We start from the raw sequence: 19,378 nt of genomic DNA on the forward strand, positions 1-19,378 counted from the left end.
GGGGAAACATCGGTAATGGGGCGAGCTTAGACTGGTATGGACAAGATGGGCCAAAAGGCATGATTCCATGAGGTATAACTTTGTGATTCTATGAACAATTTATTTACTGATTTTATTGATTCAGAGACACAGCACGGTAACAGGACCTTCGGGCCCAATGATTCTGTGCAACGTGATTACAACCATGTGATCAATTAACTTATTAACCCACACGACCTTGGACAGTGGGAGGAAACCGGAGCACCCGGAGGAAACTCACATGGTCACGGGGAGAAGGTACAAACTTCTTACAGTTAGTGGTGGGAATCGAACCCGGTTTGCTGGTACGTACACTATCTATTGTGCCACGTATCATCGTCAGAGTGGGACAGCTTTAGCTCGCCAGGCTTCGGCGTGAACAGGCAGAGGTGAGGGTAGGTTCCAGTAAGTTGTTGTTGTTGTTTTCACATTCGATTTCGATTTACTAAACTTAGTAAGTGTAGAGAGAATGCCAGGCAGGATGTTGGAATGCTCCTCTTGCAGGATGTGGGAAGTCAGGGAGACCTCCCGTGTCCCTGACAATGATACCTGCAAGAAGTGCATCCAGCTGCAGCTCCTAACAAACCCTGTTAGGGAACTGGAGCAGGAGCCAGATAACCTCCGGATCATTCGGGAGAATGAGGAGCTTATAGATAGTAGTTTCAGGGAGGCAGTTACGCCAAAGGAACAGGGCACAGGTAATTGGGTTACTGTCAGGCGAGGGAAGGGGAAAGAGAAGGGCTCCCCATGGCCATTCCCCTCAACAATAAGTATACCGATTTGGGTACTGTTGGGGGGGAGGCTGACTTACCTGGGACAAACTGCAGAAGCCGGATCTCTGGCACTGAGTCTGGTTCTGCAGTGCAGAAGGGAGGGGGGAAGAAGAGAAGAGCGGTAGTGATAGGGGACTCGATAGTTAGAGGTACAGACAGGAGGTTCTGTGGTTGCGACAGAGACTCCTGGATGGTTTGTTGCCTCCCGGGTGCCAGGGTCAGGGAGGTCTCTGATCGCGTGCACAGCATTCTGAAATGGGAGGGTGATCAGCCAGATGTCATGGTACACATCGGTACCAATGACGTAGGAAGAAAGAGTGAGGAGGTCCTGAAGAATGAGCGTGGTAGGAAGTTAAAAAGCAGGACCTCGAGGGTGGTATTCTCAGGATTGCTACCTGTGCCACGTGCCAGTGAGGGTAAGAGTAGGATGCTCTGGAGGATAAACACGTGGCTGAGGAACTGGTGTAGAGGGCAGGGTTTCAGATTTCAGGATCATTGGGACCTCTTCTGGGGCAGGTGGGACCAGTACAAGAGAGACGGGTTACGCCTGAACTACAGGGGGACCAATATCCTTGCAGGGAGCTTTGTTTGTGCTATTGGGGAGGGTTTAAAGTAGATCTATTACCCCCATCACTGCACTGTAAACACTATAAACTACCGGTCATAATGATGTCCACATTGTAAATACGTACTGGTATTTATGTAGTAATGGACAACCCACATCCGTATTTGTACCTTAACTAACTTTAAATATGACATAATTCTTTATAATCATTGAATGGTTTTTGTTGCATGTCATCCCTTGACCAACACACCACAGCAAATTCCTATTTGTTGAAGAAGCTTAGTATGCGCCCCAAAATCCTAAGGACTTTCTTTGGGGCACAATTGAGAGCATCCTGACTGGCTGCATCACTGCCTGGTATGGGAACTGTACCTCCCTCAATCGCAGGACTCTGCAGAGAGTGGTGCGGACAGACCAGTGCATCTGTAGATGTGAACTTCCCACTATTCAGGACATTTACAGAGACAGGTGTGCAAAAAAGGCCCAAAGGATCATTGGGGACACGGGTCACCCCAACCACTATCTATTCCAACTCATACCATCTGGGAAATGGAACCACAGCATAAAAGCCAGGACCAACAGGCTCTGGGACAGCTTCTTCCACCAGACCATCAGACTGATGAACTCACACTGATCTGAATGTATTTCTATTTACATTGACTGTTCTATTTATTATAAATTACTATGATTGCACATTGCACATTTAGACGGAGACGTAATGTAAAGATTTTTACTCCTCGTGTATATGAAGGACGTAAGAAATAAAGTCAATTCAATTCAATTTGATGCTTCATTACACTGTGCATTGAGGTAGAGCAAGGTAAAACACTAACAGAATGCAGAATAAAGTGTCACAGTTACAGAGAAAGTGCAGTGCAGGTGGACAATAAGGTGCAAGGTTATAATGAGGAGGAATGTGAGGTCAAGAGTCCATTTGTCATCAGACAGGGAGGGGGAAAGATTGTTGTGCTGCACAGCGAGAGCAAGGAAGTGGGTCTCTTTGAAAGAGTTGACACAGATTCGATGGGCTGAATGGTTTCTTCCCGAGGAGTTACTACACTTCTTCCCACCATCTTCACGAGGATAATTATTAACGAGTGAAAACATGTTGGCTTGGCAATTGATTCTCGCATCTGTGCCTGAATAAAGAATATTTTAATGATCGTGTCTCCCTTTCAACCCTGCAGCCAATGCCAGTTGTAAGCAGATGGCGCGCTTGGTCAGGAAGCCTCGGCTCAGCGTGACAGCTTAGAACCTTGATGTTAATGTGGGGGGTTCCAAGGCTCTTTCTTCCCCCGAGGAGAAGCCCCATGAGCTCGATTCCTTGCATCTCCGCACTCCCTGGGGTTTGAGGGGGTGGGCACTCAGGAAGTAAACAGAGAAACTCCCTCACCTGGCATCAGCCTCGCTGTAGTATTCCCGAGCCACAATGTCTTCAAAGAGCTCTCCTCCTGTTATTCTGCAAAGAGCAAGGATGCATTTATTAGAGGTTAGGGAGGGCAACAATGTTGTTCACAGGCCATTTGGCCCTTCTGCTCTGCTCTCCTCTCTCAGTCTCTGCCTCTCTTTCAGCCCTATCTGCTCCCTGCAAGATGAAGTGTCTATCCAACAGCTGGGTGGCAGGGTGGAGAAACGACTCTACTGGAGAAGGTGTAAGGCACTCCTTCCCTCCGCTAGCCTGCAGGTAACCCTGGGGCAAGGTGTAGCACCTGCTTAGCACCCCGATCAGGGTCATGTGAAGATAGATAGATAGATAGATAGATACTTTATTCATCCCCATGGGGAAATTCAACTTTTTTTCCAATGTCCCATACACTTGTTGTAGCAAAACTAATTACATACAATACTTAACTCAGTAAAAAAATATGATATGCATCTAAATCACTATCTCAAAAAGCATTAATAATAGCTTTTAAAAAGTTCTTAAGTCCTGGCGGTTGAATTGTAAAGCCTAATGGCATTGGGGAGTATTGACCTCTTCATCCTGTCTGAGGAGCATTGCATCGATAGTAACCTGTCGCTGAAACTGCTTCTCTGTCTCTGGATGGTGCTATGTAGAGGATGTTCAGAGTTTTCCATAATTGACCGTAGCCTACTCAGCGCCCTTCGCTCAGCTACCGATGTTAAACTCTCCAGTACTTTGCCCACGACAGAGCCCGCCTTCCTTACCAGCTTATTAAGACGTGAGGCGTCCCTCTTCTTAATGCTTCCTCCCCAACACGCCACCACAAAGAAGAGGGCGCTCTCCACAACTGACCTATAGAACATCTTCAGCATCTCACTACAGACATTGAATGACGCCAACCTTCTAAGGAAATACAGTTGACTCTGTGCCTTCCTGCACAAGGCATCTGTGTTGGCAGTCCAGTCTAGCTTCTCGTCTAACTGTACTCCCAGATATTTGTAGGTCTTAACCTGCTCCACACATTCTCCATTAATGATCACTGGCTCCATATGAGGCCTAGATCTCCTAAAGTCCACCACCATCTCCTTGGTCTTGGTGATATTGAGACGCAGGTAGTTTGAGTTGCACCATATCACAAAGTCCTGTATCAGTTTCCTATACTCCTCCTCCTGTCCATTCCTGACACACCCCACTATGGCCGTGTCATCAGCGAACTTCTGCACATGGCAGAAGCCATGGGAGCTGGTGGTGCATATCACAAGTCCTGGTTATGCGACCACTGACGCCAGGCAGACAATCTCTGAAGAGTATTGATAATGGCTGGAGTCACCCATCTTGTAAAGACACTGCCCGGAAGAAGGCAATGGCAAACCAGTTCTGTAGAAAAATTTATCGAAACAATTGTGGTCATGGAGAGGCCACCATTGCCCACATCATATGACACGGCACATAACGGACAAACAGATACAACAGCTTCTAAATAGAACACAGAGTACACGGTGACCCTTCGGCCCACAATGTCATGCCAACCTATGAACCTTCTCTGAGATGAATCTATGCCTTCCCTCTGAACTAATTAAACCAATGACCACTTTGGGTGGGAGGGGGGAAGAGATGACCTAAGTCACAGTGTTCGGGTCTCTGGCACTGAGTCCACCTCTGTGATTCAGAAGGGCTGGGGGGGCAGGGCAAAAGAAGCACACTGTGGTGATGGGAGAATCGTTAGGGGAACGAACAGGAGGCTCTTTAGGTGAGAATGAGATTCCCAGTGGTATGTTGCCTCCCGAGTGCCAGGGTTCAGGATATCTCAGATTGAGTCCTCAGCATTCTTAAATGTGAAGGTAAATAGCCAGAAGTTGTGGTCTATGTAGGTACCAATGATAAGAGGAGGACGAGTAACAAGATTCTGCACAGGGAGTTAGGTGCTAAGTTAAGGGGCAGGGCCTCCAGGGTTGTGATCTCAGGATTACTACCCATGCCACGTGCTAGTGAAGCCAGAACGAGGAAGGTTATATACGTCACTAAGGAGTTGGTGTAGATGGGAGGACATAAGATGTTTGGATCATTGGATTCTCTTCCAAGGAAGGTGGGACTTGTACAGAAGGCACAGTTTGCACCTGATCTGGAGGTTTGTTAATGCTGCACGATGGGGTTTAAACTAGAGCTGCAGAGGGATGGGTACCAGAGTGCCAGAACAGTTAGTGGAGAGGTTGTGGAGGCAGATGTTGGTAAGACTGCAGACAAAATTAGGAATCGAAAGGTTGAGCATGGTACAAAATTAGGAATCGAAAGGTTGAGCATGGTGCAACTAGTGCCCTGAGCTGCATTTATTTCAATGCAAGAAGTATCGTAGGAAAGGTGGATGATAGTGCTGAAGATGAGGTAGCTGGTTTACAAACAGGCAATGTGTAGTGAGGAGAGGCTGTCAATGAGGCAAAATTTCAGTCTTCGGGATGAGTTACAAAGTAAAAGGTGGATAAAATCAAAAAGGTTGAATATAGGACTGAAGGTGTTGTGTCTGAATGTGCACAAATAAGGGAGATGAACTTGCAGTAAAGTTGCAGATTGGCAGGTTTGATGTTGTAGCATCACTGAATCATGGGCTGAAGATTAAAGCTGGGAGCTTAATGTCCAAGGATACGCATTGAATCGAAAGGACAGGCAGGAAGGCAGAGGGGTGGTGTTGCTCTGTTGGTAAAAGATGGAATTAAATCATTAAAAAAGGGTGATACAGCATTGGAAGGTGTTGAATCATCATGGATAGAGCTAAGGAACTGCAAGGGTAAAAAGACCCTGAAGAATGGTAACATTGCATTCGCCTTCCTCACCACAGACTCAACCTGCAAATTAACTCTAGGGAATCCTGCACGAGTCCCTTTGCATCTCAGTTTTTTGTATTTTCTCTCCATTAAGAAAATAGTCATCCCTTTTATTTCTTCTACTAAAGCGCATGACCATACACTTCCTGGCACTGCACTCCATCTGCCGTTTCTTTGCCTGTTCTCCTTGTCTGCCTAAATCCTTCTGCAAACTTTCTGCTTTCTCAAAGCTACCTGCCTTCCACCTATCTGCATATCGGCCATGAAGCCCTCAATTATGTCATCCAAAACATTGACATATAATGTGAAAAGAAGTGGTCCCAACACTGATCCCTGTGGAACGGCACTAGTCACTGGCAGCCAACCAGAAAAAGTTGCCTTTATTCTCACTCTTTGCCTCCTGCCAATCAGCCAATGCTCTGTCCGTGCTAGTATCTTTCCCATAATACTATGGGTTATTAACTTGGTAAGAACCTGATGTGCAGCAAGTTGTCAAAGGCCATTTGAAAATCCAAGTACACAACATCCACCGATTCTCCTTTGTCTATCCTGCTCATTATTTCCTCAAAGAATTCCACCAGATTTGTCAAGCAAGATTTTCTATTAAGGAAAACATGCTGACTTCAGCCTATTTTACCATGTGCCTCCAAGTACCCTGAAACCTTAATAATTGTCTCCAGCAGCTTCCCAACCACTAATGTCAAACCAATTGGTTTATAATTTCCTTTCTTCTGCCTCTCTCCATTTTTGAAGAGTGGAGAGACATTAGCAATTTTCCAGTATTCCAGAAACTGTCAGAATCTAATAATTCTTGCAAGATCACTATCAATCAATACTTCCCTCAGTACCACCTTCCCACAGTGTGGCCCTCCCTCAGTACCACCCCCCCCCCCACAATGTGACCCTCCCTCAGTACCAGCCCCCCACAGTGTGACCCTCCCACAGTGTGACCTTCCCTCAGTACCACCCCCCCCCCCCACAGTGTGACCCTCCCTTCATACCACCCCTCTCACGGTGCAACTTTCCCTCAGTACCACCCCTCCCACAGTGTGACCCTCCCTCAGTACCTCCCCTCGCACAGGTGACCTTCCCTCAGTACCACCCCTCCCACAGTGTGACACCCTTCAGTACCTCCCCTTGCACAGTGTGACCCTCCCTCAGTACCACTCCTCTCATGGTGCAACTCTCTCTCAGTATCACCCCTCCCACAGTGTGACCCTCCCTCAGTACCACCCCTCTCATGGTGCAACTCTCCCTCAGTATCACCCCTCCCACAGTGTGACCCTCCCTCAGTACTACCCCCTCACAGTGTGACCCTCCCTCAGTACTACCCCATCAGACATAGCAAATATATTTGTTTAATACAACTTACAAATCAAATATCAGGTAGTGATGTCCCTCTTCAGATATACTGTCATGTAGTCTCACTGCGAGAGAAAATCCACAAGCTTGGGTTAGTGCGGGCAGGGTAACACCCTAAGATCACAAGATGCATCGAACCAGAACCAGGTCACTTGGCCAATCCAGTCTGCCTCGCTGTTCAATCTTGGCTCATTGTATTTTTCATTCTTACTCTCCTGCCTTCTCTCTGTAACACTTCATCCCTTACTAATCAAAGTTCAAATTAATTTACAAACAAGAGAAAATCTGCAGTTGCTGGCAATCCGAACAGCACACACAAAATGCTGGAGGAACTCAGCAGGCCAGGCAGCATCCGTGGAAAAGAGTACAGTCGATGTTTCGGGCCGAGACCCTTCGGCAGGACTGGAGAGTAAAAGCTGAGGAGTAGATTTGAAAGGTGGGGGGAGGGGAGAGAGGAATACGAGGTGAGAGGTGAAACTGGGAGGGGGAGGGATGAAGCAAAGTGCTGGGAAGTAAGTTGATAAAGTAAACAGAAGGCCATGGAAGGAAGAAAATGGGGGAGGAGCACCAGTGGGAGGCGATGCGGGGCAAGGAGATAAGGCGAGAGGGGGAAAAGGGGATGGGAAATGGTGAAGGGGGGTGGGGGGACATTACCAGAAGTTGGAGAAATCGATGTTCATGCCATCAGGCTGGAGGCTACCCAAATGGATTATAAGGTGTTGTTCCTCCAACCTGAGTGTGACCTCATCACGACAGTAGAGGAGGCCATGGATGGGCATATTGGAATGGGAATGGGAAGTGGAATTAAAATTAATTTGTTATCTAAGTACATACATGTCACAATATTCTACACTGGGATTCATTTTCTTGCAGGTATTCACAGCAGAACGAAGAAATACAATAGTATCAACTACATTCAAAGACTGACAAAGTTCAAAGAAAATTAATTATCAAAGTGCATATATGTCACTATATACAACGCTGAGATTAATTTTCTTGTGGGCATGCTCAATAAATCCATAATAGCATAATAACCATAACAGACCATTTATTTCAATCAGTGCGTAAAAGACAACAAACAGTGCAAATGTAAAATGAAAGAAATAATACAAATAAACTTATAAACAATAAATATCGAGAACATTAGATGAAGAGTCCTTGAAAGTGAGTCCATAGTTTATGGGAACAGTTCAATGATGAGTTGAGTGAAGTTGAGAGAAGTTACCACCCCTGGTTGAATAGCCTGATGGCTGAGGGGTAAGAACTGTTCCTGAAGCTGGTGGTGTGGGTCCTGAGGCTCCTGTACCTCCTTCCTGATGGCAGCAGCGAGAAGAGAGCGTGGCCTGGATGGTGGGGCTGGGGGTGGGGGGGGTTCACTGATGATGAATGCTGCTTTCCTGAAACAGCGCTTTGTGAAGATGTGCTCAATGGGGGGGAGGGGGAGCTTTACCTGTGATGGACTGAGCCCTATTAGTAGGATTTTCCATTCAAGGGCATCAGTATTTCCATACCATGCGAGTCAATATAATCTCCACCACACATCTTCAGGAGTTTGTCAATGTTCCAGACGTCGTGCTGAATCTTCACAAACTCCTGAGGAGGTTGAGGCGCTGCCGTGCTTTCTTGGTAATTGCACTGACATGCTGGGCCCAGGACAGGTCTCTGAAATAATAGCACTGAGGAACTGACCCTCTTCACCTCCGATGAGGACTGGCTCATGGATCTGCAGTTTCCCCCTCCTGAAGTCAATAACCAGCTCCTTGGTCTCGCTGATCTGAATGAGAGATTGTGGTCAATGTGCCAAAGGCGGCAAAAGACAATTAAATAAATCAGTAATCCTGACATGTCAGTGGTCAAGTTCTTGAACATAAATCTATAGGTTGTGGAATTAGTTCAGTGTTGAAGTTTTCCATGCTAGTTCAGGAACCTAATGGTTGAAGGGTAATAGTAATAGCTTCAATTTACCCAGTGACTAGGCATCCACAACCGCATGTTAACCCTTTCATTCCCAGGACTGTTGTAAATCTCCTCGATCCTATCCAATGTCAATACCTGACAGGTAAGAGGCCCAAAACTGCCCTCAATACTCCGAGCACAGTCTGATCAATGCCTTGTGAAGACTCAGCATTACATCCTTGCTTTTGGACTCTAGCCCTCTGAACGTGAATACTAACATTATATTTGTCTTCCTTCCCATTGACTCAACCTGTAAGTTAACCTTCAGGGCTTCTGGACTTTTAAGTTTTACTTCTCTTGAAATGAAACTAATACCAGATCTCCGGCCCCTGAATTCCTCTCACTGAGTCTCTCTATCTCACTCCTCCCCTCTGGCTGTCTCCCTGAATCTACCCCTGTAATCAACCCATCCACGGCCTGTTCCAATGCTTGGATCTGAGTCAATGTATGGTAGTGCTTCTGACAAGCCCTGTGGGCCATTTTGCTGTGCTGAAAGCACCATATGAATGGGTGTGGCTTGTCTCACTCAAATGCAAAAGGCAGTGTTCATATATAATTCATAGCTGCCATCACTTTCAATCTTGCTTCATATCTTACGGTTCACTAGCTTGGAACTCCTTGTTATTCTGTGAGCTGTCACAACCGTGTACCGGACGGAGCCTGAAGACACACACTCAACGTTTCAGGAACAGCTTCTTCCTCTCTGCCATCAGACTTCTGAATGGACATTGAACACTTCTTCATTCTATTTTGCTCTCTTCAATTTTCAAACTAAATTTATTATAAAAGTATGTAGTCGGAAACACATACTACCTTGAGATTCATTTTCTTGCAGGCATTGACAAGAAAATAAAGAAATACAATAGAATTTATGAAAACTACACAAAAAAACAAAGACTGACAAACAGCCAATGTGCAAAAGAAGACAAATGGTGCAAAGAATCTAATAAAAAAGTACAGTGGATTCCAGTTTCTGGTTAATTGGGCCATTGGTTAACTGGGCTGCTCTTAAAGAACAAAAACTGATTGAGAAAATAGCTAGGATTCCCTTTGTTTACTTGGAACACTGCTGCTTAATTGGGGCAGGAGACAGTTGCTGAACAGATTCTAACCAGCGTCAGTCACGTGCACTTTTGTGTCTGTTAAACTCTGCACCATGCTTAGAGCGAACTGTTTTTAAATAGTGTAAGTCACGTGTGTTTGTGTTCAAAAGGCAGTGATTTTTGTCACTGATAGTTGGCAAGAAATAAGCAGTAAGACAATTCGGAACCGTTTTGCTCACTGTGGTTTCAAGCATTCGGGCTTGGAGATGCCAGAAACGGCCAGGAGTGAAAACAAAACAATTTCACTACTTCAACAAGTAAGAAGCTATGAAGAATTTGAAGGTATTGACAATCATCTTGAATGTTACAATGAAAATGAAGATTTGGAGAATGCAATCATCGAAAGCATTGTATGAAGGCAGTCCATTACCTGCACTAGGTGTCTGCGCTGATTTAGTTCAATTACAGTCAGTCAAAAGAACACGCAGTGTGAATTCCTCCGTCAATAACTATTATGAACTAATGCGCAGTTTTATAGTACTGTAGTAGTATTGCTAGTGTTCTAATTTGTCCTGTTTGCAGTTAAATACATAATCTGTTAGTCAAATGGTAGTTTGCCTTTTTTATACTTTAACTATTTCCATGAAATCTAGGTGATTGTCGTAGCCACTTAATTAGGCCAAGATGTACTGGTCCCGATCCACTGCGAATAATACTGAGAACATGAGCTGTAGAGTCCCTGAAAGTGAGTCCATAGGTGGTGGAATCAGTTGTGTTGAGGTGAGTGAACTTACCCATACCAGTTCAGGAGCCTGATTTGAGGGTAATAAATGTCCCTGAACCTGGTGGTGTGAGACTTAGGCAGCCTGAAGTCATAAGAACAATTTCTTTCTCTCCACCATCAGATTCCTGAATGCTTGATGAACCCACTATTCCTCTTTTGCATTTTGCATTTTGCATTGAGCTTGCTAAGGCTTTTGTCTTTGGTTTGAAGGGAAATGAGAGGAGGCTCAATAGAGGTGTACAAAATCATAAGAGCCATAGATCGAGCAGATAGCCAGAGACTTTTTCCTGGGGTGGGGGGTGGTTATCATGTTGCATCTCTACACAAACACACACACACACACACACACACACACACACACACACACACACACACACACACACACACACACACACACACACACACACACACACACACACACACACACACACACACACACACACCCGCCCCGTTCTCAGCGTGGTTTATGCAGAGACACACACACTGCTCTCCAGGTCAGTACTTGCTGCTCTCTGGGTTCATGTTGTGATGAAAATCAATTAAAACAGAACTTTGATGAGTTGCTGAGTGTGGTGATGATGGAAATCGAGGGCTGGAGCTGTTATGTAAAGCTTGGGTTGCCTCCCCCACACAGTTACAGTAGTGCTCTCAATAATGAAATTATCACATCTCACACATCAGCAGCACAACAGAAAAATGCCGGCGTTGGTTGGGTTTGAATAATGACTGAAATCAAAAGCTGGAGTGAAGATCTGACTGTTGCTAAGCAACGGCATCTCACTGGAGCTTAGCACGGTGATGGAAGAGGCAAAACATAGCACAGGGCGATCCCAGATGGTGCTGAGGCAGGTGAGTTAAAGATAGTGTCTGTGTCAGTTCAGCCTCCCTCAGCCAAGCCAACTTCTCTCAGCTCCCATCGGGCAGGAGGTGTTGAAGCCTGAAGTCCCACTCCACCAGGTTTACCACCAGCTACTTCCCTTCAGCTATTCAACTCTTCAACCACCAGCACAAGCCCAATCACTCCCTCAGTATACACCAGACCCATCCCTCCCCACCATCAGTACAATCTACAGGAGCTGATTGCTCAACATCCATCTGTTATCAAAGATCCCCAACAACCAGGCCAAGCCATCTTGCTTGTGTACCTGACAATTAAAAACCTGTCTACTGGAGAAGGATTCATGTGTGTTTGTGTGTGTATCCCTTTGTCTGTAATTGTGTGTGTGTGTGTGTGTGTGTGTGTGTGTGTGTGTGTGTGTGTGTGTGTGTGTGTGTGTGTGTGTGTGTGTGTGTGTGTGTGTGTGTGTGTGTGTGTGTGTGTGTGTGTGTGTTGGTGAAAGGGACTACACACATTTGTTCACACCCACCTTGTCTAACAGAACATCCTCGTTCACCTCAGCCGAACACTCGGAGAATCAGCAGTCAGCAATCTGCTCTGACTTATTGCATGGTGTTCCACAATGAGCAGATTATGTGAGCTGTCCTCGTCTGCACACGCCAAAGGCACTCTCAACACAGTCACATTCAAATGTGCTAGTACAACAGTGCACCAGCACTGCCAGGAGATGAAGGACTGACTTACAGTGAGAGCTTGGGCAGGTTTGGACTTTAAAATTTGTATGGTAGTGGTGTATAAAATAATGAGTGGCAAATACAAGGTAAATGCGCACAGTCTTTGACCCAGGGGTGGGGAAACACAAGAACATAAGCACTAGGATCAGGAGTTAGTCATTCAGCCTGTCAAACCTGCTCCACCATTCAATAAGCTCATAAGGAGTAGGATCAGGAGACGGCCAATCGGCCCATCAAACCTGCTGCACCATTGAATAAGCTCATAAGAAGTAGGATCAGGAGACGGCCATTCGGCCCATCGAACCTGCTGCACCATTCAATAAGCTCATAAGGAGTAGGATCAGGAGACGGCCGTTCGGCCCATCGAACCTGCTGCACCATTCAATAAGCTCATAAGTAGGATCAGGAGACGGCCATTCGGCCCATCGTACCTGCTGCACCATTCAATAAGCTCATAAGGAGTAGGAGCAGGAGACGGCCATTCGGCCCATCGTACCTGCTGCACCATTCAATAAGCTCATAAGGAGTAGGAGCAGGAGATGGCCATTTGGCCCATTGAACCTGCTCCACCATTCAATAGGACCATATGGAGTTCTTTGACCTGCGCCACCGAGCAACCCCCGATTTAACCCTAGCCTAGTAACAGGACAATTTACAAAGATAAATTTACTGACTAACAAGTACACCTTTGAACTGTGGGAGGAAACCCAAACACCCAGAGAAAACCCACACATTCCACGGGGAGGATGTAAAGACCCCTTATAGAAATATAGAAAATCTACAGCACAGTACAGGTCCTTTGGCCCACAATGCTGTGCCAAACATGTACAGTACTTACTTTAGAAATTACCCAAGGTTATCCATAACCCTCTATTTTTCTAAGCTCCATGTACTTATCCAAAAGTCTCTTAAAAGACCCTATCGTTTCCGCCTCCACCACCGTCACCGGCAGCCCATTCCACGCACTCACCACTCTCTGCGTAAAAAAACTTACCCCTGACATCTCCTCTGTACCTACTGCCCAGCACCTTAAACCTGTGCCCTCTTGTGGCAGCCATTTCAGCTCTGGGAAAAAGCCTCTGACTATCCACATGATGAATGGCTCTCATCATCTTGTACACCTCTATCGGGTCACCTCTCATCCTCTGTCACTCCAAGGAGAAAAGGCCAAGGCTAAGTTCACTCACCACTGGATGACACCGGAATTGAACTCCAGACTCCGACATCGTGCGCTGTATTAGCATCGCTATAATGAATTAATAAGCAATAAAAATCAAGAACATGAGGTGAAGAGTCCTTGAAAGTGAGTCCATAGGCTGCGGGAACAGTTCAGTGTTCAGTGAGGGAAGGCGTCCTGTGTTGCCAGCGCCATCTTGAACAGTTGGTGACAAGCTGCCAAGAGCATTCATTTCGGAGGGAGTGCACAGTGTATTTGCATCCTTGGACACCCTTCTGAAGATGAGCCCACTGCAGTTCTGTTGCAAATTATCGATGTACCATAGACAGTATCCTATCGGGATGCATCCCGGCTCGGTACGGCAACGGCTCTGCCCGTGACCACAGGAAACTGCAGAGAGTTGTGGACACATCACAGAAACCAGCCTCCCCTCCATGGACTCTGTCTACACTTCTCACTGTCTCAGTAAAGCAGCCGGCAGAATCAAAGACCCCACCCACCCCAGACATTCTCTCTTCTCCCCTCTCCCGTCGGGCAGAAGATACAAAAGCCTGAAAGCACGTCCCACCAGGCCCAAGGACAGCTTCTACCCCACTGTTATCAGTGAAAGCACGTCCCACCAGGCCCAAGGACAGCTTCTACCCACTGTTATCAGTGAAAGCACGTCCCACCAGGCCCAAGGACAGCTTCTACCCCACTGTTATCAGTGAAAGCACGTCCCACCAGGCCCAAGGACAGCTTCTACCCCACTGTTATCAGTGAAAGCACGTCCCAGCAGGCCCAAGGACAGCTTCTACCCCACTGTTATCAGTGAGAGCACGTCCCACCAGGCCCAAAGACAGCTTCTACCCCACTGTTATCAGTGAAAGCACGTCCCACCAGGCCCAAGGACAGCTTCTACCCCACTGTTATCAGTGAAAGCACGTCCCACCAGGCCCAAGGACAGCTTCTACCCCACTGTTATCAGTGAAAGCACGTCCCACCAGGCCCAAGGACAGCTTCTACCCCACTGTTATCAGTGAAAGCACGTCCCACCAGGCCCAAGGACAGCTTCTACCCCCACTGTTATCAGTGAAAGCACGTCCCACCAGGCCCAAGGACAGCTTCTACCCCACTGTTATCAGTGAAAGCATGTCCCACCAGGCCCAAGGACAGCTTCTACCCCACTGTTATCAGTGAAAGCATGTCCCACCAGGCCCAAGGACAGCTTCAACCCCACTGTTATCAGTGAAAGCATGTCCCACCAGGCCCAAGGACAGCTTCAACCCCACTGTTATCAGTGAAAGCACATCCCACCCGGCCCAAGGACAGCTTCTACAGACTCTTCAAAGAATCTCTTGTACAGTAATATGGACTCTTGGCCTCACAGTCTGCCTTGTAATGATCTTCACTTCAGCATTTACCTGCACTGCATTTTCTCAGTAACTTTTACACTTTATTCTGCATTCTGTTGTTGTTTTACCCTGTTGTGCCTCAAAGCGCCGTGTGATGATCTGATCTGTATAAACAGTCTACGGGACAAACATTTCATTGTATCTCAGTACATGTGGTACTGGTAATGAACAAATTTACCAACACAGAGGATGGGATGTTATGCTGAAGTTGTATAAGACATTGGTGAGGCCAAATTTGGAGTATTGTGTGCAGTTCTGCTCATCTGCCTACAGGAAAGCTGTCAATAAGATTGAAGGAGTGCAGAGAAAATTTACAAGGATGTTGCCAGGGCTTGATGACCTGAAGTTATAGGGAAAAGTTAGGATTTTATTCCGTAGAACTTAGAAGAGTGAGGGCAGATTTGATAGAGGTATACAAAGTTATAGATAGGGTAAATGTAAGCAGGCTTTTTACACTGAGGTTGTAGGTTAAAGGTGAAAGGTGAAATGTTTAAGGGGAACCTGAGGGGGAACTTCTTCACCCAGAGGGTGGTGAGAGTGTGGAACGAGCTGCCAGCGGAAGTGGTGGATCCAGGTTTGACTTCAACATTTAAGAGAAATTTGGATTGGGGTATGGAGGGCTATGGTCCAGGTTCAGGTTGATGAGACTCGGCAGATTAATACTTCGGCACGGATTAGTTGGGGTGAAGGGCCTGTTTCAGTGCTGTAATGATCTATGACTCTATGACAACATGATAGTTCCTCAAACAACACAAAAACATAGGGACAACAGCAACATCACCAGCATTCCTGACTCCCACTCTGACACCTCTCATACCAGCGACTCCCACGACCAGCAGCGGCAGTGACAAGAGCGGGCCCTTTTCACACTGTGACCATTGGGTAGGGTGTACAGGGGCCTGAGGCTTCGTCCCCTCTGCCATCCGATTCCAAAATGGACATTGGACCCTTGAACACTACCTCACTTTTTTAATATATAGTATTTCTGTTTGTGCATGATTTAAAAAATCTATTCAATATACCTATCCTGTAATTGATTAATTAATTATTCTTCTGTATTATGTATTGCATTGAACTGCTGCTGCTAAGTTAACAAATTCCACAACACATGCTGGTGATAATAAACCTGATTCTGATTCTGAAACCAACAACACAACAAACACTAGCACAGGAAATAGCAACAACATCACCAATATCAACATCACCAATGTCAACTACAGTCATGGAAGCACAGAAACAGGCCTTCGGCCCATCTAGTCAATGCTGCCCATGGTGCTCAGCCAGCTAGTCCCAGTTTCCTGTGTTTGGCACAGATTCCTCAGATTCAGATTCAAATTCAGGTTTATTTATTACGTGAACATTGGGTGGCAGGGTGGAGATACGTCTTGACCAAGGGATGTGTAAGCCACTCCGTCCTTCCGCTGGACTGCAGGATACCCTTGGGCAAGGTGCAGTCCCTGTTTAGCCTCCTGAGCAAGATCAGGGTCATGTGAAACCATGGGAGCAGGTGGTGGGTGTCATATGAGCAGCCGGTGCAGATCACAAGTCCTGGTTATGTGACCACTGACACCAGACAGACAATCTCTGAAGAGTTTTGATAACGGCTAGGATTTTGTAAGGACACTGCCCAGAAGGCGGCAATGGCAAACCACTTCTGTAGAAAAATTTGCCAAGGACAACCATGGCCATGAGACGATGATTGCCCACATCATACAACAGGGCACATAATATAAGGTGATACCACATACAGTGAAATTCATGGTTTGCATTAACAACAAACACAACCGAGGATGTGCTGGGGGCAGCCTGCAAGTTTTGCCACACATTCCAGCACCAGCATAGATTGTCCACAATGTTCACCAAACAGAATCATTGCAAGCAAACAATAACAAAGCAGGCCCCCCTCCTCCCACCCACCAGACAAGGACAGTCCTCCAACTCCAGAGCAGGCCTCCCATCTGCAGAATTCAGCCACCACCAGGCCGCCATCTTTGCTTCTGACCCCTAGACCAACTGATGACGGGACACTACACTTCAAACTCCAAGCGTGCCAACTTACTGGACTTCCTGCCTCTATCTTGCACGACATTCACCAACCTGGGACAACCCAACATCCACAGAAGTCCTTCATTGCACGTCCATATCACGGACCTTTCGAATGTGGAGCAGTGGTCCAGGCTTTGCCCCATGTCCACCTGGCTGCTCTTCAAGTGTAGAGTGCAGAGCAGAGCCCTGGCCTCTAACACCTCCATGTCCCTGTCCCTAAACCCCAGTCCGACCTCTAGCTTACTGCATCCCTGCCCCTAAACCCTAGTCTGACCTCTAACTCCTCCTTATCCCTGTCCCTAAACCCTAATATGACTACTAACTCCTCCACATTCCCATCCCTAAGACCACAAGAGCAGAAATGGGCCATTTGGCTCTGAGTTTCTCCACCATTCAATCATGGCTGATCCAATTTTCCTCTCAGCCCCAGTCTCCTGCCTTCTCCCTGTATCCAAGAATCTATCAACCTCTATCTTAAATGTACAGAAAGTCTTGGCCTTCCTGAGGCAAAGGATTCCACAGATTCTCTACTCTCTGGCTAAAGAAATTCCTCCTCATCTCCATTCCAAAAGAACGCCACTCTATTTTGATGTTGTGTCCTTTGGTCTTAGACTCTCCCACCATAGAAAACATCCTCTCCACATCCACTCTATCAAGCCCTTTCACCATTTGATAGGTTTCAATGAGGTCACTCATTATTCTTCTGAATTTCAGTGAATACAGGCCCAGAGCCATCAAACGCTTCTCATATGACAAGCCATTCAATCCCGGAAACAATTTCATGAACCTCCTTTGAACCCTCTCCAGTTTCAGCATATCCTTTCTAAGATAAAGGGCTCAAAACTGCTCACAATACTCCAAATGAGACCTCCCCAGTGCTTTATAAAGTCTCAACATTACATTCTTGCTTTTATATTATAGTCCTCTTGAAATGCATTCTAACATTCCATTTGCCTTCCTCACCACAGACTCAACCTGCAACTTAACCTTTAGGGAATCCTGCACAAGGACTCCCAAGCCTCTTTGCACCTCAGTTTTTTGTATTTTCTCTCCATTTAGAAAAGTCAACCTTTTCATTTCTTCTACCAAAGTGCATGACCATTCACTTCCCGACACTGTATTCCATCTGCCACTTCTTTGCCCATTCTCCTGATCTATCTAAGCCCTTCTGTAGCCTCTCTACCTCCTCAAACCTACCTGCCCCTCCAGGTATCTACATACCATCTGTGAACTTTTCACCAAAGCCAGCAAATCCATCATGCCAATCACTGACATATAGCGTAAAAAGAATCGGTCCCAACACAGACCCCTGTGGAACACCATCAGTCACTAGTAGCCAGTCAGAAAAGACTCCCTTTATTCCCACTCTTTGCCTCCTGCCAATCAGCCACTGCTTTATCCATGCTAGAATCTTTCCTGTAAATCCATGGGCTTGTAGCCATTAAGCAGCTTCATGTATGGCACTTTGTCAAAGGTGCTCAAAAAATCCAAGTACACATCCACCAAATCTCCTTTGTCTATCCAGCTTGTTATTTCTTCAAAGAATTCCAACAGACTGTCAGGCAAGATTTTCCCTTGAGGAAACCATGCTGACTACAGTCTATTTTATCATGTGCTTCCAAGCATCCCAAAACCATATCCTAAACTAGTGGTCGCCAACCCGTCGATCTTTGAGACTTTCCCAGTAGATCCCGAACAAAATGAAAAATAAATACACAAATACTGTTGAGAGATTGTTTCCGGGTTGCGGGGTTTTAGTTCCGTTCTTTCTGCCCAGTGCGCATGCGTGAGGCTCCCCCGCCACGCACTACACAGTGTACTTCAGTGGTCCCCAACCACCGGGCCACGAGGAAACGATATGATTTGGCGATATGAAATGATATGAGCCAGCTCCACCTTTCCTCATTCCCTGTCACATCCACTATTGAACTTGAACATATGCGAGGTCATTACCTACGTGAGGTCATCAGTCGCCTAAACGCAGTGATACCCTCGCGCCAGGGATCACTGGTTGGCCTCGCGCAGCCAGTGAGAAGTGCCGTTAATACTGGCCTGGAACGCGGACAGATTGGCGCCGCCTCTGAACCTGTTCACCACACCAAATGTTTGTGGAGAACCCGGTGCTAAAATATTCGCAGACGACCTAATTTGGCAGAGCAGCTACCTTGCTGCGATCTACTGAAACAAACTTTTGTCACCGATAGATCCTATGGGGGGGGCGGGGCGGGGCGGGCGCGCACCCTGTCATACTCCTCGCTTGGTCGGTCGCTCTGTCCGGACTGCGACTGCCATGGCCCCGGTACGGGGACCTCTGGCCCTCAGCTTGTCCTCTCACCCCACCCACGACCAGCCGCACCTGGCCAAGGCGTCTGGCGGTGGGTGGGCGGGAGGCTGGAGTTTGGGCCTGGAGGCTGTCTAATGAGGCAATGAAGCCCTCAAAACTGCTTCGGTACCCTGAGTCCAA

At 46.7% G+C, this 19,378-nt stretch overlaps 1 protein-coding gene across 2 annotated transcripts in view; it reads right to left on the reverse strand.

Moving 5' to 3' along the window:
- LOC140739122 (calcium/calmodulin-dependent protein kinase type II subunit alpha) overlaps window positions 1–19,378 on the reverse strand; it is a 285,295-nt gene that overhangs the window by 114,775 nt on the left and 151,142 nt on the right. For both annotated transcript variants that reach the window (XM_073067093.1, XM_073067092.1), the window contains exons 4-5: window positions 6,953–7,007; window positions 2,750–2,815 (exon numbers count right to left, since the gene is read on the reverse strand). In XM_073067093.1, coding sequence (XP_072923194.1) covers window positions 2,750–2,815; window positions 6,953–7,007 — 121 coding nt within the window. The remainder of the gene's footprint in view (window positions 1–2,749; window positions 2,816–6,952; window positions 7,008–19,378) is intronic.

This window comes from Hemitrygon akajei, chromosome 15 (assembly GCF_048418815.1).
Source record: "Hemitrygon akajei chromosome 15, sHemAka1.3, whole genome shotgun sequence".
NCBI lineage: Eukaryota > Metazoa > Chordata > Chondrichthyes > Myliobatiformes > Dasyatidae > Hemitrygon > Hemitrygon akajei.